The 24,863-nt window shown below is 42.6% G+C and overlaps 2 protein-coding genes across 2 annotated transcripts; one reads left to right on the top strand and one right to left on the bottom strand.

Moving 5' to 3' along the window:
* Positions 1-478: 478 nt before the first annotated feature.
* MTRES1 (mitochondrial transcription rescue factor 1) lies at positions 479-5,093 on the bottom strand. The gene is made up of 4 exons (XM_074862211.1): positions 4,958-5,093; positions 2,942-3,371; positions 2,022-2,094; positions 479-944 (listed from the first exon to the last, which is right to left on the bottom strand). Exons 2-4 carry the CDS (start codon positions 3,361-3,363, stop codon positions 768-770), a joined length of 672 nt encoding a protein of 223 aa, XP_074718312.1. The 5' UTR covers positions 3,364-3,371; positions 4,958-5,093; the 3' UTR covers positions 479-767.
* Positions 5,094-16,781: 11,688 nt separating this feature from the next.
* On the top strand, positions 16,782-23,102 carry CD24 (CD24 molecule). The gene is made up of 2 exons (XM_074862210.1): positions 16,782-16,954; positions 19,569-23,102. The coding sequence occupies exons 1-2, from the start codon at positions 16,886-16,888 to the stop codon at positions 19,746-19,748; spliced, it is 249 nt and encodes an 82-aa protein (XP_074718311.1). The 5' UTR covers positions 16,782-16,885; the 3' UTR covers positions 19,749-23,102.
* The last annotated feature ends 1,761 nt before the right edge of the window (positions 23,103-24,863 follow it).

Here is a 24,863-nt window from a genome sequence, read left to right as displayed (position 1 = left end):
CCTCACAGTATGGTCTGACCTTTGCTCAGATCTTTACAACACCCAAGTATTAAATATTCTCGTAAATGCCACACTGAAATGAATATGTGACAAACAGATTTTCCTCTGCAGTTGCTTAAACAGTAAAAATCAGGAGTACTGCACCCATCTCCCTGCCGATCTGCCTTCTCCACGAGAGCAGAGTATCACTGCCATGTTTCGTCCTCTGTCACCGTGAAGTTTCCTGCTTAGAAATACGCAGCTGCAGTCAGCACCCTTCTGCATTCTTGGTGTAGCAGCAGTGTATGTAAACACAGAGTTGGTATTTAACCAAGATCAAACCAATAACAAAAAAGGAAGCCATTTCACATGATTGGGGGTTTTATCCCTATTATCCCTAACTATTTCACAAATTTAGAGATAAAACTAAGAAAGCAGTTCTGCTTGTTGTAACATCAGCTTTAATGTAACCTTTCTGATTAACAAAATTAGACAGCAATTAAACAGTGATCAAATTAGTCTTTATTGGTTCATTACTTATAACATCTGTAAGGAAACTGCCTGGAAATGTAAGGTTTGGATCTTTTATCCCACAATACCATGAAACAAAACTAACAGCAAAAAGCAACAGGTGTATTGCATGAGTATTAATGTACACAGCCGAGGGAGATAACATTCTGACACAAGCCCTTAAAAAAGGGTACTGTAATTTTGTTTAACCAAAATTCATATTTAACAAAAAATATGGTTTTCTGCAAAAATCTTATGCTGCCACATGCAACTCCCTGTTACTTAAGTACATCCTGTTTGGGCACTTTTAAGTTTTTCCAACGCCTCAAAATTACTTTGTATTTCTCACTTTCAGTTTTGTTAGATACTTTTTTTAAGACTACCCGCATAACTACAGCAGTTCCTGTTTCTTTATCTTCACCTACTATGAGATCCAGAGTGTCACCAACTTTCACCTGGAAACAGAAAGAGAAGATGAGTGATTATAAACTTTCCCTGGGGAAAACAAACCCCCACAGGCTATGTCAAATTTTAATTTTGTTCCTTTCTTTCCATTTAATATTCTTATCTCACAGGAGAGGAGGAAGGCAGGCAATACCAGACACACTATAGATCCTCCAGCTATGAACTTCCAGGAAAGTCCTGGCAATAAGTAATTAAATGTCTCATGACCTTCTCTGCCAAGAGCTTTACCCTTCCTGTTCCACAACCGACACCGAACTCTCTGAATAAGGTATAATGTAGTATTTTTTTTTCCAAAGGGTGTTTCCTGCCAATCTTTTTGTATCAACACAGACAGAAACAGCAAAATGCAAAGTTCTCCCTCCTGCCTTTAAAACAGTTTAAGGTGTTTTGAAGAACAGAGCGCTGGTCAACTGCTTGAGCACCTTTCAAAAGTCACAAAAGCACCTCTCGAAAACTAGCCTTAGCTTTAGGGGATCAGGAATTAAAACTTCTCTTCTTAGTGCCCTTTGATGACAGTAACCACCACCTAGGATCTCCCTCACATAAAAGGTGGGTAAAAGTATGTTTGTCACCATCCTGGTGAGCTCTGTTGTGAAAGAGTGTGGCCTGCAACCTTCCTGGCTCTTCTCCTAATTGTGTTCCTGTGTGCTCTATTCCAGATACAATAACTTTTCCTGAGCTACCCCAGTTTCAATCCCTTTCTATCATCAAACTTTTTCTTTAATCATGTGCCTGCTCCACCAATATCTCCAATTTAATCATGCCTACTCCATCAGCCTCACATCCATCATCACTTCCTTCAGCAACTTAGAAAGTTCTCTCCTTGCTGCCATCTGCCTTCTCCTGACTTTCAGCCTTAGATTTTACTCTCTAGTAACACAAGTCTCCTGTCTGCCTTAGGGAATAATGTCTTACCCAGGGAATCACAGTCACACACACACAAAGCTGGAAGTGGTGTTAGCAATGCTATTCATTCACCTTTGCAGAGTGATTTAGAGGGAAAAGAGGTCATGCCTTAGTTATTTTCTTGTATTGTATGAAAAGATTTAAATTTTAAAAAGTCTTACAGTTCTACTTTTCTTCCATAGTTTTTCTCCATTCAGCCTGAGTTCATTATTGTAGAATGCATCTTCTACTTTACTGAAGAAAAACAAGGTTTTATTGCATTTACAGTGTGCAGCAGACCAAATGCAATTGTTTCTTTGCAGATAAACAAGAACACCATTCATGTGCAAGGCACATTTCCACAACTCTAATTTGCACATAAAAGATACCTTTATTTAAGGTCAGGACAGACTTGAACTGGAAGTAAAGAAAAAGTCTTTCACAGATATTAAATGAAATAATAGAGTATGGTTGCTCTGTGCAATAAAAAGCTCTTTCTAAAGACCTGTCTCCTGAATATTGAACAAATAATGTCTCCTCTCCTGCACCAGCCAGTTTAGTAATTTTTAAGTGATCAAGTTATACTAATACTCTGTTCTAAGAACACTGCAATATAAGGCTTCTGTAGGTTGCATTAGATCAAACATTGCGATATATTTATAGACTGCACATTCACCTGGTTGACCTAGTACGTTAGGTTTATACTTACCATCACCTATTTCTACAGCCATTAAGTAGCGTATTATTTTACTCCCTCAATCTCAAATTATATCTTTTTATATTACTTAGTACATTATTTTGTGTTTTCCTCATCTTAAATAAATAGTAACTGATATTATGATATGTTATGATATATGATGCCTCCCCAGCAATCTTACAAATATTGCAGACAGCAAAAAGCAGAAAACAGACGATTTCAAGGGAGGTAAGGTGAAACAAACAAGAACACCCACACATCCAAAACATATTTTCAGACAGTCAAAACAGCTACACCAAAAAAAACCCCAAATACTGAGTTATTCCAGCAATAAAAGGGTATCAAAACTCAGATTTTAGATGCATGGCACCTTCCTCATCAGCAGGTTGTTTCTTCCATACTTACTTTCTTGCAACATCCAGACCAGCTTTCATGATCACATCGTATCGAAGAGACGGCACTACTTTTTCAAGATCTTTGTAATCTTTTACTACATTGGGGTCATTTTCAAATTCATCTTCCAAATCGCTTTCCTCTTCATCCTCTTCTTCCTCTTCTTCTTGTATGGTTTGTCTGCTCCTTTTAGAGCTTTTGTTACTTTTGTTACGCAGAAAAAGTACTGAGATACACTGTGGAGAAAGTCTTAGGGCACACAGTTTTACTGGGGAAAAGGTGAAACATCTTCTGTAGTTCACTGCGCTTGCTTGACAGCTACAGAATACACTTCTCCAAGAGGGATACAGTTTATTAGAGGGGAATTTCTCCCACAGTCCAAACCACACATTCAGTTTTCTAAAAGTAGTGATGGGGAGTCTGAAGCCAGTCATTGCATACCCTAAAATAAAACAATCATATGAGCAACTGCTTTGACTATTGGAAGGATTTCTCCACATACAGCACAATAGTTACTACAAAAAGATTATTATCTCATTCCCCATAGAGCAACGCATCATCTAAAAGTGCAAGGCTATACTGGCTTTATGATCTGCCTTTCTCATACTCTGTCCACCATGACAAAGAGCTAAAACACCAGATGAAAAACAAACACTAAAACCCCCAGTGGAATACTCCATTCATAATTCCTTTTCTGGTGTTTAATATTAACTGTCCAAACACGTTTGTGGCATTTTCCTCCCTACATCTGAAATACAATTTACTAAAGAAACAGAAATGAAGTTAACTATGTCATAAAAAGCACAGGGAGCCCTACATTTATCATGATTCATTCTCAATAAAAGCAACTTGCTCAAGTAAACCTAGAAGAGTTGAAAGCTGCTTAACTTTGGTTTCTGTTCGGACCACAACACTCCTACATGGCAGAATGCTGCACAGCATTCCCTCTTGTTTCTCCAAAGGGGAATTAGCATCATGGTACAGTTCAGAAGTGACACTGCTCTGTGTGCTGCCACGGGACGGACACCAGCAACAACAGTCTCATGTCCAAGCTCCCCAGCACCGCTCCCTTCTGGAGCAACCTCTAACCTGGGACAAGTAGGTGGAAACACCCCCAAAAACCCCAGACATCTTTCAACTCTCTTTGAAACTGATTTACCGTCCTTCCTGGCTAGGTGGAGCACTGGCTTTTATTATGGCCTTCTACGTGTGGAAACACGTGTTTCTTCAGGAGACTGGAGTTTGTTCCCCACCCCGTGAACTCAGCCCAAATCGGAGCGAGGCGGTTTTTGTGGTTGGGAAAAAGCCCTGACCAATGAGGGCAATTACTGGCCAAATAAAAATAACCACACCTCCCTGGCTTTTTTGTATTAACTATGTCAACTTAAAATATATGACATATAGTGTAAAATTTAGGATGCTGCAATCCTCACAGAAGACTTACGCCTCTCCTCAGTTTGGGGACAAATGCCTAGACCAGGGATTTGAACGCACAGACAATTATCACTACTTATTTTTAGTGCCCGATCATACTTTGCCCCGCGTTGGCCAGTGGGTACAACCGGCGGCTAGGACAGCCCTTGCCAGGAGGCCGCAACGGCAACGCCCCCAACGCACCGGGCGGCCCCTGCCCCGCATGACACCGTGAGGACAGAGTCACCCGCCCGCTCGGGGGGACACACGGCCCAACGCCGCGGAAGGCAGAAGCCTGCTCCCCGGCACGCAGGCAACACCCCGCCAGACATTCCCCCCCGCCCCGGGGACGATCCCTGACCCGCTGTTCGGGCCCTCGGTGCCGGGCCCGCCGCGGGTGGGAGGCCCCGGGGAGCCGCGGCTCCTCCGGCAGCTGCGCGCAGGCCCGGCCGCCGCCCACCCCCGCCGCCGGGGAGGAGGGGGGCGCACGCCGGCCCCGCAGCTTCCCCGTCCCCGCGACCTTGGAGCCGCGGCGGCCCCGCCGCTGAGCGCGCCCTCGGACGCGGCGGGGAGGCCCGGCGAGGCTCGGGGCGCGGCGGGCCCCGGCGCCGTTACCTGGGTCCTCCAGGCGCCTCGGGCCCGGGCCTGCCGCTGCCGTCCCCGTGCCGCCGCTCGCAGGCCGGAGGCGGAGCCGCCTCAGCCCGGGCTCGGCGCCCTCTACCGGGACCGGGGCCCGGCGGACCGGCTGCGGGCGCGGGGGGCGTTCCGCGCCCCGGGGAGGGCGGGCAGGCAGCGGAGGTGTCTTTCCTCCTCCCCCCGTGCGCACCGGCTGGGAGCTGGGAGAAAGGTGGGGGCGGCGGGGCGAGGCGGGTTCCCTGCCGCCCCCTCCTCAGCCCTGGGGCGGGAGGTCGCCGGGAGGAGCCCCCTGCGCCTCGGCGCCGGCCCCTGCCCCCGCCCCGCCGAGCTTTGTCCTAGCTATTTCCCGTTATACTTTTCCCCGTCGCTATTTTTCGCGGTGTGCGCTTTTTCGATGTACCCCGGTTTGGGGGGGCGGCAGACCCCAGGTTTGCCTGCGGGGGTGCCTCGGCAGCACCTTCCCCCCGCTGCCGGCGGGCCCCGGCCGGCAGGGCCTTCCCCCCCCTCCCCCCCCAGCGCGGGTGCTGCTCTCCAGACCTCACTGTCAAAGCACTTGGGAGTAATTACGTTAATAGTTTTGATTTTACACACCTCTGACTTTCCCTTTGCAAGGCTTGAAGTATTTGGCCTCTGTGACCTCGGTGCCAAGGGCCGACCCGTGTTTTCAGCCCCTCAGGCTCTGCCTTCGCACCCAAACCAGGAAACTGGAAATCTCTCACTGGGGAAATGACCGAGCAGATGCAAAAATGTTCTGACCGCAGATTAACTTGAAAGGCTTGGCCACCACGACAATCTAATGCAAACCCCGTTGTGGCCTGGGTTTCCCTTGTCCTTACCTTTGTTACTTCACATTATGTCTCCCTCTTCCACGTCGCATCTTCATTACTAGTGGTAATCCATAATCCCTTCTCTCTGGAGCTCAGCAACTAGGCGAGGTCCAGCCCTCCTTATGCCTTCTCCCAGCTTTCTCTCTGCCACACACCAGCCGCACCTCTCCTGGTGCTTCTGAATGCTCTGGCTGCTCAGCATTTGGGGAACTCTCTGTATCTGTACAAAATGCAACCCCATCGGATTAGCAGCATCTTACCCTGATGTAAAAGGCTTTATGAGGTTCTGGATAATTTTGGCAGATGGGAGAGTGCCTCAGCTTTAATGTTCTGCTTTAAAATGCCCATCACTTCACCTGACAGACCAATCCTCCCTTGGAAAATTATCAGCAAATAGAGCAAGTGCTGTAACTGTAGGGCTACTGCTGCAGAGGAGCTGTGCAATTAGCACGGGCATTATAAGTGATTGCTTAATTTTACACCTGTATAAACTTTGTCATAAAACGTTTGAATGAGAGGGTTTTATATCAGGGATAATTTTGTAATGGAGCAATTCCTTGGCAAAGCTATTTCCCCTCCTTAGAAACCTCACTGGGAAGGAACCTGCAAACATCTTTATGTATTTTGAATTTTCTAGTGCTCAGTTCTGTGAGATTCTGACCAATTTCAGTTGGGAATATAGCTGGGAATTTTTAGCACTTTTTCCCCATATGTCTTAAAATATACATACATCCTTAATGAGGAAAAAAAAAAAAAAGGTGTTAAGAGTAACTTTCTTGCATTCATAGAGGCACACAGTGAATCAGAACAGAAATGAATGCCTGAACAGCAGGGATTCCCTGAGCAGAAACGCTACCTTCCCTATAGGGGAAAAACCCCACAAACTTAGCCTTCCATACATCCCACTCTTTTCGGAGCTCTTAGAATTTGATTTGTCTCTCGTAGGATTAAATCCATGCTCTAACTTTGCTGAGAGTGAAGATAACTTAGTAAACAAAGATATAAGTATTAGTGCCTTTCTAGGTTAGTCTGGCATTATACATCTGTATCGCATCTTCCTATTAAAAGGCAAGTTAAAAAGTGTGGCTAAAGTCACTCTGTCTTTTATAGTCTTCAGATATGATGATATAGTGGCATCTTACAAAACCAGAACGTCATCAATTCACCATTCAGTATCTTGCCCGCAGGCCTTACAGTTGCAGAAGGTTAATAGTGTGGCACTCAAAATCTCCAGTCCTAGAGGAAATGTGACTTGGTGTCATGAACAGGCAGCATGCAGCCGATTTATCTCATCATTGCGCAACCCCAAACAGAGCCATCACCTCTGTCCCGCTTGCTTCATTTCCTAGTCCAGCTACATTGGCAACTGTTCTAGTTGTACTAGTTAGAAGGTACATCATGTTACCCTTATGTCTTGGTCACGAAAGCAGATCCTTGCTAAGGTTTTTGTCAGGATTCATTCAGTCCTGGGCTGCAGAGGAACTTCAGTGACACACGGGTCTCTGTCATCCGATTCCCTCCCTGCCACAGAGTAAGAAGGGGCATGGAAGCCCTCATCTTTAAGATTTGTACTCCAGTGGTGTGAGGTCTTGGCAACTCCTCACCTGGGTCATTAAGTGCATTTTTTTAATGACCAAATAGGCAAAAATTAAGTTAATATTCATTACTACTGCTTTAATTATATCAAACTCTAATTATAACCAAAAAGTTCGGATGGGGTGAAGACCAGTCTAATTTTTCTCTTCTTGCAGTTTACCATTAGATGGCAGTGAAGAGCTCCCTCTCAAAGCTGCCACAAGCTCGGGCTGCGCTCAGAGAGGCTTTGCCCAAACACAGACTGCTCATACATGTATCTGGGGAGGGTGTTCTTTAAGCTGCTTTCGGGTGATTTGAAGTTTTTTTCTTTTTTTTTTTTTTTAAATCATATGACACCTCAGCAACATACAGGCAAAATTTTCAGCTTTGGTCTTCAGTTTCGGTGAGAAATTAGTCTGACCAAGATGTATTCTTCTTCCCATGGCTATTCTCATAGAATTGCTTGATTTTTTTTTTCCAGTGGAGTCATCTCCTGTCTAGGAAGGGCAATTCCTCTCTTTTTTATGGTTTTCATTTAGTGTATTTCAATATACTCCCTATGGCATTCACTCCCAAGGAGATTAGTCTTTTAGTTCTGATAGCTGAGAGAGAAAATTCTTAATAGCTTTTGAGCTGTATGTTGGAATCTGTAATCGGGAATTCCTTCCCCACTGCCTAGGGTTTTTTGTTACCTTTATTTTCCTGCCAGGTTGGCCAAGTGACCGGAGTAGATCTGCTGACACTCGCTGCATCTCAAAGTCAAGAGCACCATGTTGCCATTCTAGCCCTGTGAGTAGCTCTGACTAACATTCTGCAATGCACATCCCACCAGATTACTTGTCACTGCAGATTTAGCTTCAGCATTACCTTGTTGGAACCACATGCCTTTTAAATTACACTGCTTATTTCAAGGTGTACTGAGAAGGTGACTGGATGGTGTTCTGTGCATATTTATGCAGCCTGGGAAAACACAGTGTCCCCGTGTGAGCATCACCTTTAAGTCTGTGCATATTCATTTGAATAATAAGCTAAAGCTCCCTGACTGCTAATTCACCTCTACCAGTGGCACACCTATTGTAACTGCTTAGATGTTCTCTTTTCTTAGTCCACAGTCTGGAGGCAACTCCTCTAGCTTGTTACTTGCAGCCAGCCTGTGACCAAATAATCCTACCATCTCTTTCTCTAAAGCCTGTCTCTGAAAACTAATCTTTCATACAGCAGAAGCTCCTTTTCTAGCCCTGCCAGTGCTGCCTTTTCAGTTGGCACACTGCTCTAAACTGGCTTTCCTTTCTCACACATTTACCCATATCATCAACTGTGCCATTTTTACTATGAAGTGTTGGGTTTATTCTCTTTAGGATACCTTTAATGTCTCCAGCCCCCATATACACTGAAATTTGGCTCTGTCTCTCTCTGCTTGCAACTCTTTGTGTTGCCATTTTATCTCTTGCAACCACATTATGAACTTCTGTCCACTTCTTCCTGCAGCCACATTGGTGTCCTGCACAGAGAATCCCTTTCCAGAAGTGAGCAAGGTCTCACAAAGCACCTTTGCTTGCTTGCAGCCTACTTATTCCTTGAAAATTCATCTGAGACATTATAGATGGATAATTAGATGAGTAAGGTGAATGAGTTTCAGGTATTGTTTTATATTTCTTTAAGTGATGGAGATATAGGCACTTGCTAAAGTAATTTTTTTTCCCCATCCTTTTCATTACTTGACTAATTTGGCTTTTGTCTGCCTATTCTCTTTTACAGTAGAAGGCCACACTGAGCCATAATGAGAAAGAAAATGGAGATGGGCAGTGCAGACTGCTCTGATCAGCGCTGAAGAAGCTGATAGAGGCCACCCTAATAAGTCAGAGCATGGCAACCCACTTAAACCAGAAATACATAGCTGCCTTGCCAGCGAAAATCGGTGTTACATCAGCGGTTAAGCGAACGGGAGGAAACCAGTGAGTAACTTCCTTCAGTCAGCCTGGTATTCAATCCAGCTACTTGGAGATAAAAGGCTCTGCAGTTTCACTGCTGTTTCTTCAAGTCCCAAATTTGGTGAGAGGCTTGCAATGAGATTTGTTTGTTTGTTTTCCCCTCACTTTCCTGATTGCCAATTGTCTAAAACACGGTAATTTTTTATAGGAAAAGTTAATGTACGGTTTCCTAAGACAGGCTTTCAGACTTTCATTAATTCTGTAGTGAACATGCTCAGGTCCTGCTGGTTTTGGTTGCTGCTCTAGGATTTATCTGGCTACTGCTAACAGCGGGTGGCAACTGCAATAAAAAGAAAAAGCAATCAATTAAGCATTTGTTATTTGAACCTTACTTATTAGCCATAAAACTACACGATCCATGAGCAAATGTTAATTAGTTTGAATTATTTGTTTACTTCTGTGTTTCCTCTGTATTCTCCTCAGATTAATGGCTTTACTATTTAGAATATAATGTTCTCTTCTCTAATTGATAGTAACTAATACAAGATATATGTATGCAAGTCTAACATAATTAATTTCCAATGAGGAAATTTAGATTGTTCCTCCATCTGTGTACAGTTAAAGTCCTCTCTTTTTTAAAAAATATGTTTTGTGTCAGGTTTGCTTTTAAAAGCAGAAAAAAGGCTCTTCAAAGTACTTCAGCTTCCACTGTGGCTAAGGGACAAAGTTGCCTTCCTTAGCATTTATAAACATTACTGCATTAGGAAAGAAAAATGTATCTGGAGGTTTCAGTACATCTTTGATATAAAAGTGTCCAGCTCCAGAGGTATAAAAGATGTGTAAATCACATAGTAGGAAGATCTGGGATGATCTGTCTCCCGGGAAAGTGTGCCCTTGCAACACTTGCTATTTAAACTCTGAATGTTCTCATCACTATGTGACCACTCCTCTGCATCTTGCCTAATGATACCCTGTGACAAAGAGTTCACCATCTAAATGATAGATGAAGTCATAACGCTCTTAGTGATACATGATACGTGTTTCCTTTTAGCAGTGCATCTTTTCAAAATCTAGACCAGTCCCTTTTTCTATTATGAAGTGGGAAGAAGAGCTGATCTACCTTCTAGAACTTGTCCATTCATACACTTTTTAATCATATTTGTTCTTATTTTGTCTTCTAAAATAAACAGTTCCAACTTTCTCTGTTCCTGTTTATCAGATTTCTCTATGGTTCATTCTCATTACCTTGTTATCTGTCTGTCCTGTACTCAAACTAGAAATTACTCAGCCAAGGTTACAAAAGAATAAGCCTTTTGGGATGCCATGCAGCAGTCATGACTAGGACTGAATTCTGAAACTGAGTACTCCGTAAGACAGCTCCCTTTTTATAGAGACTATCTTTCTTATAACTGTGGGTAAAAATCTGCCGTCTAGTGGCAAAGAGAAAGCAGTAAGTAAAGATAAAAAATAAGCAAACAATAACAAGGAAAACAGGGAAACAAAAGAATACTGAATTCAAATTGCGAGATAAGATTTTCAGCACTTCTCAAGAGAAGATAAAGACTTCCACTGTTACCAGAAGAAATGCTTGGTAGGCAGGGCTAAAAACATAGGTCTTGAAATGTATCTGGGATAGAAGAAATCCCAACAGTCCTAAACTAATGGTGACGGTTAAAATGATTAATAAGAATGCAGAGATTTTCAGTGAACATTTTTTCATTTGTTTGGAAAGAAGCAGGATGAAGAAGTAGTATAATATCAGGATAACTAACTTGTCATCCAGTGGTAAGAGAGGTAATACAGAATATCCTATCCAATGGGAGAAATCACAGAGAGCGCTAGCACGCAGGCTAATGGTGAGAACTTGGTTGCACTAATTGCACTTAGTAGTAAGTCTTACCGTAGAAGGAAAATTCAAGGAGATGGTAAAAATGCTAATGTTGCACTATTGTTCAGGAAATGGAGTGAGATAATCTCAAAATTGCATCAGACCACAAACATTATGAAGCTGCTGCTGCAAAAGGAGACAAATTTCTTGTTGAGTGCTGAAATCTCAGTTTGAGTGGAGTGTGCTACTTTGGACAACATGATCTCATGAAGACAGATTTGAGAGAGTACAAAGGAAAGTGACAAAGATGCATAGAAATCCTGTGAAGAAAGGTTGAAGGAACTGAACTTGTTCCTCAAAATAAGGGAAAATACAGTGGCAAATGTCTGAGCTAATCACCTACACTCTTTTGATAAGGAAGAGATGTAGGCATCTCCAGGATGTGATTAATCTGTTTCAGATGTCTGTGTTGAAATGAGATGAATGACATCATAGAAGCACTCATTTCCCTTCATTATCTATCAAGGGTTTCCAGGGAGACTCACTGAAATGTAGATGGCTGCTGTCATGTGACCCTTCCTCCTCTCAGTGTGAAGTGCTTGATATGTTTTCAACCGGTAAACACTTTGTTACAAATCTGCCTATCATTATTATCTGTGCACTTTACTATGGTGATGTAATAAATTATTACTTTAACTTTTCAGCAAAGAAGACTTTGTAGTAAGAGAAATATTCTGTAAAGATAATTTGGCAAAGAAACGTGCGGCCTACGGAAGGGAGTACCCTTCACTGTTTTTTTTTCTGAGAATTACACTTAAACCTGCCTCAAATCAGAAGATGGAAAAAATGTAATAAAAAAAATTTTGATAATTTTTACTTCTTCATGTCTATAGACCTGTTATCTGACATTATGCCTCATGAGTTGAAGGAAAGCCCTGTCTTGGTTTTGTCCCATACCAAGTAGCATGATCCCAAGCAATCCCTGAGCATGATTCAGGGGTTGGCCCAGGCCAGGGACAACTACCTACCAATAGGCAGTTTAGATTCAGCCTCCATTTTCTGGAGGCTGGGAGAGTTTAATAGCATGGACATGGCTAAACATGTCAGTTGGCCTCAAGGCCAAAGAACAGGCTCTGCTACCATTTAATTTGTTTGTATTGATGTCACCCAAGAGTTTGTTTGACTTAGGGAGAAAGGTGTGCTTTCAAGCAGATCTGAAGCCACACCTAATTGTGTAAGCTGACACCATCCCTTGAAGTCTACCCAGAAGTCAAAAGATCCATGGTTATTAGGGTGGTAATTCTTCAACACTTCTTCCTGAGACTATTTCTGGAATCACAGTTTCACTTCTGCTCCAACTTCCAGGCTTATGATTCCAGGGCTGGAAATCATGGCTTTGTTTACTTCCACAACTATATACCTCTAATTAAGCAACCCGATGCTTTTGCCTCAGATCAACACAGAAAGGAAACAGCAGCACTGCTGGAATCTAATGAGGGTCTGGATCTTGGCAGTAAGGCCCATGTCTGAAGATGTGTATAGTTGAATCCAATCAACATTTATTACCAAGTGGAGATTTACAGTACCACCAATCATGCCTTCCATTAAAAGCTCTACTCACAGAAATTTAATATAATCCCTCCGCTGGAAGAGGGAATGTAATCCTCAGTATGTATTCCAAGTTCTTACCCAAGACACATGCTGAAAAGCTTTGTCCAGTTGTCTAAATTCAGTTTCAACCAGCCAGCTCCCATCAGTATTTCAGTCTTGCTCTGCAATGATAGAGAAGGAAGTGTGTGCTTCGTAACAGTTGGCAAGTTTTGATTGTATGGCTGGAGCTCTGCTGCCGCTGCAAGAAAGGTCCTTTCTGCTAAACAAGTAGCAAGAGGAGGGCCAGACTAGCTAATGAAAAGATAGTGTTCCTATATATTAGAAAATATTGACCTGTGAGTTTCTCAAGGCAAAATCCATATGGGAAAAAAGGACATCGAAGAAACTTATCACCAGATGATGTCAGCATAGATCAGCACATACAGGCTAGTCGATACCACACTGTGCGAAGCTAGATTTTCCTCTTCAAAGTTGTCATCTGAAAAAAGATCAGGTTCTAATCTATAAATGGATAACATGTTCACAGATGGGTGTTAACTCATAATATGACCCAGGTGAGTACTGAGAGCTGCAGTGCACTCTAGCATGAGCTTGAAATGGGTGAAGACCCTGGGACGAGCCACAGTAGTGTAGTAAGTTCTAGTCTATGCACAGCCAAGAGTGAAGAGCTAGTTGGGAGCCCAGGATCCAGTGATTCTCACTGGCAATTGATGCTCCTAAAATATTTAAGTTTAGATGGATCAAGATTGGCATCTAAAAGGCAAGAGTAAATTAATGGTTAAGTCAAAATTAGTTCTCACGAATTCCACTCAATGCTCTGGCTACATTTATTTTGCTAAAGCTTGTCCAAATTTAAATATGTTAACTTATACGTCCTGGAGACTACTTCTCTACTTCCTTTTATGGACAACTAATTTTTTTTCTGCCAGTCTGATCTTGTTTGCTAATGCATTATACAAAGCAGCACAAGTTTTGCTTCTGATCACTAGATTGAAAGTTATGTCTATTGCAAAGTTCAATCAACTTAAAAGTCACTGGTGGAATACACAGATGAACTTACATTTAACCCCAAAGATCAAAGCAGTTTTCTTCCTTCTCTTTGTTAAGCTTTCTCATAAAATATTATGTATTTAACTGGGAGAGGTGCTGAGTACTAATCTGACCTAGAAAAAACCAAAGGAACCAGAACAATAGGGATTTGACAATAATATCTAACATGATATCTCAGCATCATGAAAGCTCTTAGAGCACACTACTATCAAAGGATGTTTGAGTAAGAGAGTATATTGTCTTTTCTGATGGAAAGAAATAAGAATTGCCTTTTGGCCACCAGATAGCAGTGCTTCACTTTGTACAGTCCTCAACTCCATTACAGTACTTCTTGCCTTGTAGAAAAATCCATATATTGGGTCCTGGTCTCTTGCTCACATACATCTTTTGCAGACTTCATTATAGACTTCAGCTGAAAAAAAGTAAACGTTTTGGAATTAGGAGTGCAGGTGACTTATGTGTTCAGGAGGAATCAGGAATATTGCAGCTTTCCTGAATAGGGAGAGTCAGTTGTAGAAATCTAATCAAGTGTAGGCATTATAATTTCCAATGACAAAAGTTCCAAAGAAAATTTTGAGCTTAAAATGTTTTTAGCACTTCTCCCTTGCTGCCAGTACATTTCCTTATTTGCATTAGTATTTCAGGAATATTTCAGAAAGGCATATTTTTGGCCTCGGAACATAAACTTAACATAGATTTATTATTTCTGTAATTTATAATTTCTGCCAAATGTTTTAAAACCTCTGCATTTTTATTTATTTTTAAATAAAGGAGCAGAGTTTATAATATTTTTAGCAAAAAGAAAGATATCCCCATTTTCCCCGAACCTTGTTAAAATGCCAAAAGTACAATACACTATATAATAATAATTAGCAGTCATATAATGCTGTGTTGGTTCATGTCACCTTACAAGAACCCTGCGTCATCTTCATTTTTCACAGATGCATTTCGAGACCTCAGGTAAGGTGTGCTGGGTAGAGAGAATGGGAAAGGTCATCTGATAGTTATTCCCTCCTTCTCATCTGCCCCAGCTTTGACATTAACATGCCTCAGCTGCTGCTTTAGCCTGCAACAACCAGTTATGATCCCTACAGGATCATGCCACAGCTGTATGACTTCCTTGTCTCCCAAACAACGTGGTTGAAATTATAATGGAGACCATCTCTGGCAGCTTTGTACTAGAATATTCTTTGCTTTGGCTGTCACAGAGCCCTAACTGGATTCCCTTCCTTTTGCATCTCCTCCAGGGGATCTGGTGGTGTCAGAATAGTGTGAGCCCTCACTTTATCGCTGTGATTCACGTGACATGAATTCTCATAGGGAATTTCACTTTTCTGTAGTGAGTGAAAAGGTGACCTTCCCTCCCGTTTGTGATTTCACTTAACTGTGACAACTAAAGCAAACAGTTTGCAATGCAAAGTAGTAATAGCAAAGTTTTCAGCTTTGTCACCTCTCCATTTTAAGTTGATCAGAGTTTCCTTGTTTTTCTTCTTATATCTCTATAATCATGAAAACTCATCTTCGGGTAACCAGCTTTCAGCAGACCACCAGTGAATATTCAGAGACATAAGACCCTCAATTTGATGACCATTCCCCTAGTTACTGTACAGATAAACTCTGATACTTACAAACTAGACTCTGTCTATGATCAGAGATATATAAAAACCAAGGGAATATTACTTCATGAGTGCTCCAGGCTTAGTGTACCTCTCAGAAGGTCTTTCATCTTAGTATATGATATCTTGGGTGGTACAGCTTGCAAAATACCTTTATTCCTGGAAAAACAAAATAACGACAGCTCTGTCAGGCATTCTGAAGCAATTAGTGTGGGACTGGGTTTAGAGTATTTTGCCTAACACAAGTCCCAGCATCCAGTTCTGCAGCACGTCTCCATGTCTCTTGTGCTTCAGGACCGACTTCTAGCAATGCCCTCGAAAACTCCTGAAAAGCAGTCCTGCCCCTGGAGATGGCAAATGAGTTATGCAGTGCTGAACTTCGATGTCTCCTCACACTTTGTTCTGAGATAAACACAAACATATACAATTTTAAAATCTATTGATTAGTCTGAGCTAACAGGACGTCCTCCTCTTCTTTTAACCGCTCTGTCACAGTAAAATCAGCATGTCAGTGTCTCTTATAGAGTGGACACAGACCATTTTTGTTAATTTGTCTGTACACTGAGATACCTGACTGATCTGGAGAGGCCCTGGCACAGTCTGTCTTCAGTCTATTAAGGGAGAAGATACACTACAACTACAGTATTCACTGTGCTAGAAGCTAGAACCTTACATATGCACAGGCTACAGCTGGAAGAACCTTCCTTTCCACTTGTTACACAGGTTTCCTACTCTTTAAGAAATAATGATAATAATAAAATATTTAGATCCAAAGAGTGCTTGAAATTGCAACCTGTGGTCTGAAGTCTGAGCACTGGTGGTGAGGCAGCTCTGAACAAGGTGGGATCTTAACTCCTCAGCCTTTTACCCACCGTTCCCACCATTTAGAAATACATCCAGCCTTCTTTACCTTTCTTTCTCTCACCCATGATTTGATTTTATTTTTTTTTAATAAAAAAGCCTGATGTTTTTATAAACATAAGCGTTTCCCCGGAGTAACCGCAACTCAACGTCTGCGGCCCTGTGCAGTCCCTCAGTACCAGAACACGACGCCGGCGCTAGACAAAGGAAACACCCCGCCTGTAAGACCTCAACGGGGGGAAACAAAGCTCTGGGGTCTGGCGAGGAGAGGCCGGCAGGACCCGGGCGCGCTGCTGCTGGCGGCAATGCCCCGCAGGACCTGCCCCCGGCCCGGCCCGGCGAGCGGAGGGCAAGCGGAGCCTCTCGGGGCGCGGGGAGAGGGGCCGAGGGGGCGGCAGCGACTTGCGGGGCGGCGGGCACGGAAGGCGGGAGCAGAGGTGTGGGGGGAGGAAGAGGAGGAGGGGGAAGGCGGCGGCGGGGCGTCACGGGAGCCCGCGCTGCTATAAAAGGGCCGGGCGCGGCAGAGCGATGCATCCCTCTCGCCCGCAGCCACAGCGGCAGGAGCAGCGGCAGGAGCGCGGCCCGCGGCGGGACAGCAGCAGACGGGCATGGGGACGGCGCTGGCGGCGCGGCTCGGCCTGGGGCTCCTGCTCCTGGCCCTCCTCCTCCCCACGCAGGTGAGCCCCGGAGCGGCTCGGCGCTTCCCCACCGCCGGCCCGAGGGCGAGGGATGGGAGAGCGGCCGCGCCCGAGACCCTCCCGCAGCCTCGCCGCCACCGCGCGGGGGGCGGGTTTCTCCTGAGGAGCCGCCGGGCGGGCGGGGTCCGTGAGGGGCGCAGCCGCCATCTCGCCGGGCGGCCGCGCGCGCGGCGGAGCGAGAGAAGCCCGCCCGGGCAGCCCCGGCTGGCGAGGGGCCGCGCCGCCTGCGGCTGGGGTCGGCTTGGAGCCCCCCGGGCGGCGGGGGACGGGGCAGGGGTGGGCTCGGGCGGGCGGCGGGGGCGAGCCCAGCGCCCCGGGATGGCAGTGGCGGTGCCTTGGGTTACCCCGGCCAAGCTGGAAAAAAAAAAAACCCAACCTGAGTTCGCCGGCTTTCTTCCCGCGGCACCCGCGAGGGAAAGCCGTAGAACCGTGGTGTGAGCGGCGGCGGAGCGTTCGTTCCCCCGCTGGAAAGAAGGGGAACGATCTCTCCAAAGCCGGGTTCGCTGCGGGGGAGCTGCGGGACCCTGGTCTGAACGCTGCCCCCCGTATGGGGTTTGGGTGCGGGCCTGGGGCTCGGGTGACGGCCGGAGCGGGAGGTCTGGGCGCTCGAAGCAGAGCCCTCAGCCCCTTGCTGCTGCGCCGGCCCAGGCGCACCCTTGGCGCAGAGGCAACGCGTGCAGGAGGGGTCTGCCTTTTTGTAAGCAGGCAAGCGGGGCTCCCCGATACGATACCCGGCCGATGTGTTGCTCCTAGAGACCACCTTTTGAAAGGGGTCAATAACCCAGTATCATAAAAATAAATAGCAAAGGGCTTGCTGGAGATCGTTTTAAATAGTATTCCCCCCCCCCCTTCTTTGTAAGGAAGGGCATTATCCCTGCTCCGTTGCGCTCACAGTCTCGCCCTTGCCCGTCTTGCAGTGATGAGAGCAGGATCAGACCCTTGGGGTTACCGGTGTTTGTCACATGCTCGTTAAGATGATCTGTCTGGGGTCCCATTTACTGTGACGTTGTGGAACTTGGCTCTAAGCCCCTCTTCTTCCACAACAAAAAAAGAAATTATCCAGAAACTAGGCTTTCTGTTTAAAGCTAAGAAAACTTTAAAAATATATAACCTAGTGTGAAACAGCGGTGGAGACTTTGTATGAAGACCGAAAAAATTCCAGGGCGGGTTAGGACTTGCCTCGTATCCAGCTTGTAGGTTAACTCTGCAATTCATTATTGATCACTGTCGGACTCGTTTCAACAGAAACTTCCACACAGCGATTTTTATCCTGCAGTCTTAAATTGCTTCCAGCATGTTGCTGGTTGCCAAAAACCTTAACGACCAAAAGCTTTACACTATCCTGTATTTTTCTATTATATGCTTTTTTTTTTCCCAGTAGAAAACACTTAAGATGCTCATGTAGTTTTCTAATAAATTTAACATTGAGTTTCTGGCTTCAGCATTGAGGTATTATAATTATTTTTTCTGCTAAGGAAAGTTTTGTCAGCAGCACTGGAAATATGAGACAATAAGGACACCTTTTATGGAGAGTATTATTTATTAAACTAACTGCTCTTGTTTAAAAAAATACATTTGTTTTTACTTCAGCTAACTCTGTCAGAGCTCACCAGAAGGCTCTGGTATCACACAAGTTTGCTGCCACAGCTGAAGCCAAGCTTGCTAAACTATGCTCATTTTTGGGAAGCAGTTATGTGATTTTTGCCCTTGTTTTTCATCCTTGTGTATCACATGCTTCTTTCACTGGAAGAAATGGACACATTAGCTTAGTTTTGAAACTTTTCCTCTGCATGTGTAGGAAATAGCTTGATACTGAAGTTACATAGGATGCAAATTTTCATGTTCTATCCCTATAATGCAGAGTTATGGAGGGAAATACTGTATTTTTTGATTTTGCTTTCTGTCAGCATTTTTCTTAATTTGCTAATATTCTATGGTCTTTCCACTGCATTTCCTATTTGTATGCTCTAGCATGCCAATAGGTTATGATTTAATCAGTATAGTTCCATTATGTTAAGTTCTGCAGTTCATTACTACCACAGTAAGACAGGAGATGAGAGAGGCTGAAATATTAAGTCTGCTCACATAACCACCACCCCTTGCTTGAAAGGAATCTCAAAACCAGCCCCAGAAAAAGTATCAATAGATTCTTCACCGTTGTTTTCATGTTTTTGTCTGCAAAGATAATGAATTCATGCAGTTGTCTGGAAGTGTGTTTCTTTTTTTTTAATCCTAAGATTTGTCTTTGCATAGCTTTACATTTGCTTTTTTTTTGGTGTGATGTTTTTTAAAACCTACTTCTCACTTCTAACTTTTATTTTAGTGCAGGCTTTTGATAAAGTGGTAGTTGTGTAGCAACAGAAAAACATTTAGAAAAATGTTAGATTTATTTAACAAATCCCATGTGAGCAATTCGAGTCTTTGTCCTCAACTGCATGAGAGACATGAGCAATTGTGTGTATGATATCTGTGTACTGTGACTGATGCTACACATCATTCATGGCTACTAATTTGTCTTCTGATTTAAAAAAAAAAAAACCCAACCAAACCCACAAAACCTCCTTTTTGTTATTTCCACCCCCCCACATTCTAGATCTACTGCGATCGCAATGGAACAAGTCCAACACCTTCAAGCAATTCAAGTTCCACTTCTCTGACAGCTGTCACAAATTCAGTGAACAATACCACCCCTCAGGGACATGGAAATTCTCTTCACTCAACCACAAGTCTTCTTTTCATTCTCTCAGTTTCTCTTCTGTATTTTTGCTGTTAAGAGACTCTGGCATGGAAATGGCTACCACTCCCCACCCAGTTTCCTGAACCATCTGAGATGGCTAGATCTCCGACCCAGCATGAAAATAAATCAGTCCAAACTCCACATCAAACTAGCTTGGTTCCACTCCATACTCAAATTAGTACCAGTCTGACCTAGAGAAGCACTCAGTATTCTGACTTTCCAAAGCTGAACAGTGTGAGAAAGCGACTTCAGCAAGGAGGTAGAACGATGAGCTCTTTCACCAGATGAGTTGGAATTGAAAAACAAGATGGAAGCAAAAAGACGGTATTGACAACCCCTGATTTAAAGCTGAGAAGAAATGCAGTATCTTATAATAAGGATGCATAATAACACTACACCAAGAAAAAAGGCTAGAGGGTTTATCTACCATTTAGAATAAGGACTTGAAGAGATTTTATTTTCCATGTAAATTCATTCGAGTCAACAGGCTCATAGAACCACTGGAAAAGCTCGAATGGTTCTGTTTCTCGCACAGCCTATATGGTTATAACCTATGGGTAGTAGGATGTATGCAAAAGAAACAAAATGTCAATGAAAAGGGTTTCTTCTAGATTTCATTTGTATGAAATGGTTACAAGGCTAAAATAGAATACCAAATTTTTGTAAGATCCTCTTATTTAACTTCTGAGACCTAACCAAATGGCTAGCCAGGCAGGGCTAGTTTTGAAATGCCTAAAACCCACCAGTTTTCATAAGAGTTGAATTATTTATGGTGGGAATTTGAATTTGACATTTTATTTAAATTGTTTGTATATTAAACCGTATGTGCCAGAGAAAGGAGGTGTGGAAACATTGGAAAAAGTACCAGGAGCTTTTTGTAAATGAAGTTCAGATAAAACAAAAAAAAAAGTCAAGGGATAAATGTCTCCTCTTTCCCCTATTTCTCCTCCCAAGTTCTAAAAGTTGTATAGTTCTTTTTGCTCCTGGAACTTTCCTTTAATTATGAAGGATTTATGGAATCTTTAGAGTAATGTTCTAGTGCTGCTTTTTTTTTGGCACAAGGTAAATAACTTACTGTTTGTTTTTTTTGAAGAGTTTTAATTGTGATAGTTTACTTTAAACATGGGCTAATATTTGCGGTGGGGAGAAGGAATGGGGAGAGGAGAGCAAAACGCCAAAAAAGAAATTAAATGATCAGGTGTTTGGAATACGAAGACTGGAGTCTTAATCTAATCACTGAATTTAAAGGTTACCTTTGTAAATACTACTTTTTTAAAATTTTCTGAATCAAAATTGCTACACTTGCACAGATTGTTTCTGTATCATCCAACACTTTAGATAATAGTATCTGGTACTTGATCAAAGCAAGCTTTGTTGAGGAGGTTCAACTACCTTGATGATAAAACCTTGTCAGGAAAAACTGATAATGTTGATATGATCACATGTGAGTATACATGATCATATCACTGTGTATAGATACTTAGCTCAGTATAAGATCATGTCAAACATGAGTGGCTCTCTAATTTTTTTAATACACATCTGTCTTTCAGTTATATTACCACCAATCCAGAGTATCGTATATTAATAGCAAACTAACACAAATTCATGTCAGTGAGTGTACATGGACATTTCCTTATGCTTATCATTTGTATCCAGTAAAATGTTAATGATTGTATTTTTGTGTTTGTGTAATTATGCTTTGATTTATTACCTACTGATTTTCACTGGAAAAAATTGTAAATAGTGGACAGGCAATGCATTCTAGATGCACTTCCAGAAACTTCTACAAAAACTTGTAACTTGCCTGCATAAAGTGAATGAACTGTTAAGCAAGACAGTATATGTGATTAAAAACCTCAAGGTCTAGAAATGCTGAAGTGTAACTAGTTTTATTTCTCTGTAAGGTTTAGTGACACTGGGAGTCTGGATTCCACCCTGAAATGAGGGAGTGAGATTTGATTAACATCTCTAGTAACTGTAGTAAGTTTTCCATACTTATTACAGCCTCTTCCCTTTCAAAGTAGTATTATGCTTTCATTTTAGACAAACAGTGCTTAAACAGAGTTTTCCTTTGTTTCTCGCTGTGGCAATGAGTTACTTTCCTTACAACGGCTAAAGCTGTCTTTCAGCTTCTGATTATCAAGCATGTGAATTAACTGCTTGAGGTTTCTGGCTCCCACAGGCTACATTAATATAATAAGAATATTCTATTAGTTCAAGTTTCACCATGCCTGATGAAGGACAGAGGCTGGAAGAGGTAGGAATTTGTGCAATATTTTGCTGAAAAGCAAAAACTAACTGGATGAGAATTCAGAAGCAAATAGTTAGTTCATGACATTCCAAGGTTGTCTTTGTTGTTTTCTAATAACTCCTAAAAGCCCAGTGATGTTCTGAGTGATTATCTTTACTCACTAGATGTAGAGAAAGGCATTTAAAAACACCTAGCTACTTAGGCATGCTGCACTAAGGTCTGCATTTTTCAGTGGGAAAGAGGCCCCCGGAGAGGCCTCCGGAGGGAATGCAGCGCGGCAGGCCTTTGATTGTGTTCCTTTACTTTTCCAGTAGGCTGAACAAACCCGAGGAGCCGGCTGAGTTTATCAAAGCTTGCCATTTGAATATACTTGCAATCTGCAGGGAGTATCGGAGCACATTGTTCCCTTGTTTAGCTTTTCTCTGAATGCTCCAGAAGAAAGCATGAAGACAAAATATTACACCAACTATTACCTGGCTGTGTATCTTTTGAAAAACATAAAACTGAAAAGAGAGAGATGGAGAACAAGAAAGGCTGCAACAATGGGCCTTAATTCTATGATGTACCAGTAAAATAAGTGAAGTACAGGAGTAAAGTTAATTTTTTGCTAAATATTCAAATGAATGGGGATGGTTGGCTTAACTGGTGGCATGCCTTTTTTTTATTCTATTTTTGAAGAGATAGGGCCAGATTGTTTTTTTAATAGCATCTAAGCATATTTAAAGTCTCTTGAGTTTTGAGTTTTCACCAGATGAGTGATTTAGAAAAATGATCTGGTAACCTTTGTTCTGTTCCATCACAGAATAATGGAATCAGCGATGAAGAAATCCACCCAGGGAAAGAGGATGTGATGGATGTATTTAACAAAATGGGAAGGTGGGAGGGAAGGGAGGAGAATGAAGCCTACACACTTCACAACTGTTAAATTTTTTTAAAATGACACCTATAATAACTGGAACCAGCTCTTACCTAAGCCTCTCACTTTCATGAATCTGTCCAGCTGGAGTGTGTCTGGATAATGTGTATTTCAATGACTGAAACAATTCTGCTTCTGTTTGATGCATGGCACTGCTTTTGTTGTAAACATATGCTAGCCACATATGTCCTGAATAAAGTATAGTGTTACTATTTGAATGAAATAGCCTAAAATGATCACTTACAGTTTGTCTGCAGCCTACTGTTCCTTCCTTCACAACATCATCTTCTGAATAGCCCTTAAGTCTTTTCAAAATTAGAGTTTTCAGCTCATTTAGAAATCTGCTGGGACTTTGAATGAACAACTTTCACTCAACAAAAATCTCCATGAGGTGAAGTATTTGGGGCCAGATCCAATGCTATTATACCCCTAAGATTCTGCTAGTAGCTTCCTTGTTTTCAGCAAGATGAAATCCTGTTCCCCAAGCCTTTTTCCCTATGTGAAAAGCAGCGTGTGTGGTGCTGCTGCATGGTGTGAAGGATAGCCCTACTTTGTCTACATGGAGGTGTGACATTAGTAATGTGTCAATAAATGACATTTCAAATGGACCCTGGACTGTTTTGACAGGCCATTCCCAGCTCTTAGCCTAATCCCTCAGACACTTAGGATTTGCTGTACAATGCAAATAACCTCAAGCCAGCTTGATACAGTAACATACTCCCTAATGTCATTAGTACAGTATTTCATATGGAGTCATTTCTCCTGAGAGTAGTTCTTACACAGCCTACTGGCCTGTGGAAGGGTTTGTGAGAAGGAGCACTTGCAGGGCCTGGCTCTTTGTCATGCATCTTTCCAAGTCAGCATTTCCCTGCACTCAGGTTACACCAAGCTCCACAGCACAGCTCACAATGACACCTTGTATCTGAAAGAAGGGACGTATATACATGTGCATATATTAGGGGCAGCTTGGAGTGATTTGCATTTTGTGTGCATTCAGGCTTCATAGGGATTTCATTTCCCATACATGACAGAAATGGTTTAGCTAGCAGGCTTTATCATCCAGCAACTTTATTGTAAGGGATACAACTGGGAACATTTCTTGGTTTTGCATTAAAGATAACTTTGAAATAGATCTGTCAGCTATTAGCAGCACAAAGCCCTTCATTATAGAGTGCACATCACATTTTATGCACAGTACAGGTCTACTGTGCCCCAACAGGTGAAGAGGCTAGTTATTTTAAATCCATCATTTTACCTGCAGCAGTTTTAAAGAGCAGCGCTAGGTTTTCTGCAGTACGTGCGTTAAGATGCGGTGTTTTCATCATTATGCAGTAGTCTTGGGATACTTGATCCTTACTTTGGTTATCAGCCTCCAGTTTTCCAAATGAAGCCCTCAGCATCCTGCTTATGAATGCATAATTTCTCTGGTTTAGTCTTCATCAAAACGTCCAGAATGAATGACCTGGAGCTGAAGAAGAAACATGATCAATTTTATACAGCCTAACCAAAACCTTAAACTAACAAAATCTCATCTATGAAGGGTCATTCAATTCTCTCTTGTATCCAGCAATACACCCTGCAATGTATGTGCTACAAATACATGAATAAAACATTTTCAAGCTTTTCAGAAGTGATTCAAGACTCTTTCTTTTATGCTTTCAGCTTAGCAGGAGCTATGCTTTAACAACTGATGGGCATACAATATAAAAATTGAGCACGCAGCAGAATTAAATTGTGGTAGCTTTGTTTTGCTGCGTAAACTGAATGATCACATTCCACCAAAATCTCTCTTGAATGACCTAGTGTGAAAAGTATTCTTTATGTGGCACAAATTATTAAAGGAAGCCATGCCTCCGTAAAGCAATTGTTCTGTTTCCCTTTTTTCAGCAGCTCTCACTGAAAACACAGCGTGGACCTTTTTTCAGGTCACTTAGCGTGTATAATTTGGACTTAATGTCTGTGTTCACTACACTGAAATATGTAA

Source organism: Strix uralensis, chromosome 3 (genome assembly GCF_047716275.1).
Source record: "Strix uralensis isolate ZFMK-TIS-50842 chromosome 3, bStrUra1, whole genome shotgun sequence".
In the NCBI taxonomy this organism is placed as follows: domain Eukaryota; kingdom Metazoa; phylum Chordata; class Aves; order Strigiformes; family Strigidae; genus Strix; species Strix uralensis.
The sequence above is the reverse complement of the archived record's forward strand: the minus strand, read 5'-3'. Positions and strand labels throughout refer to the sequence as shown.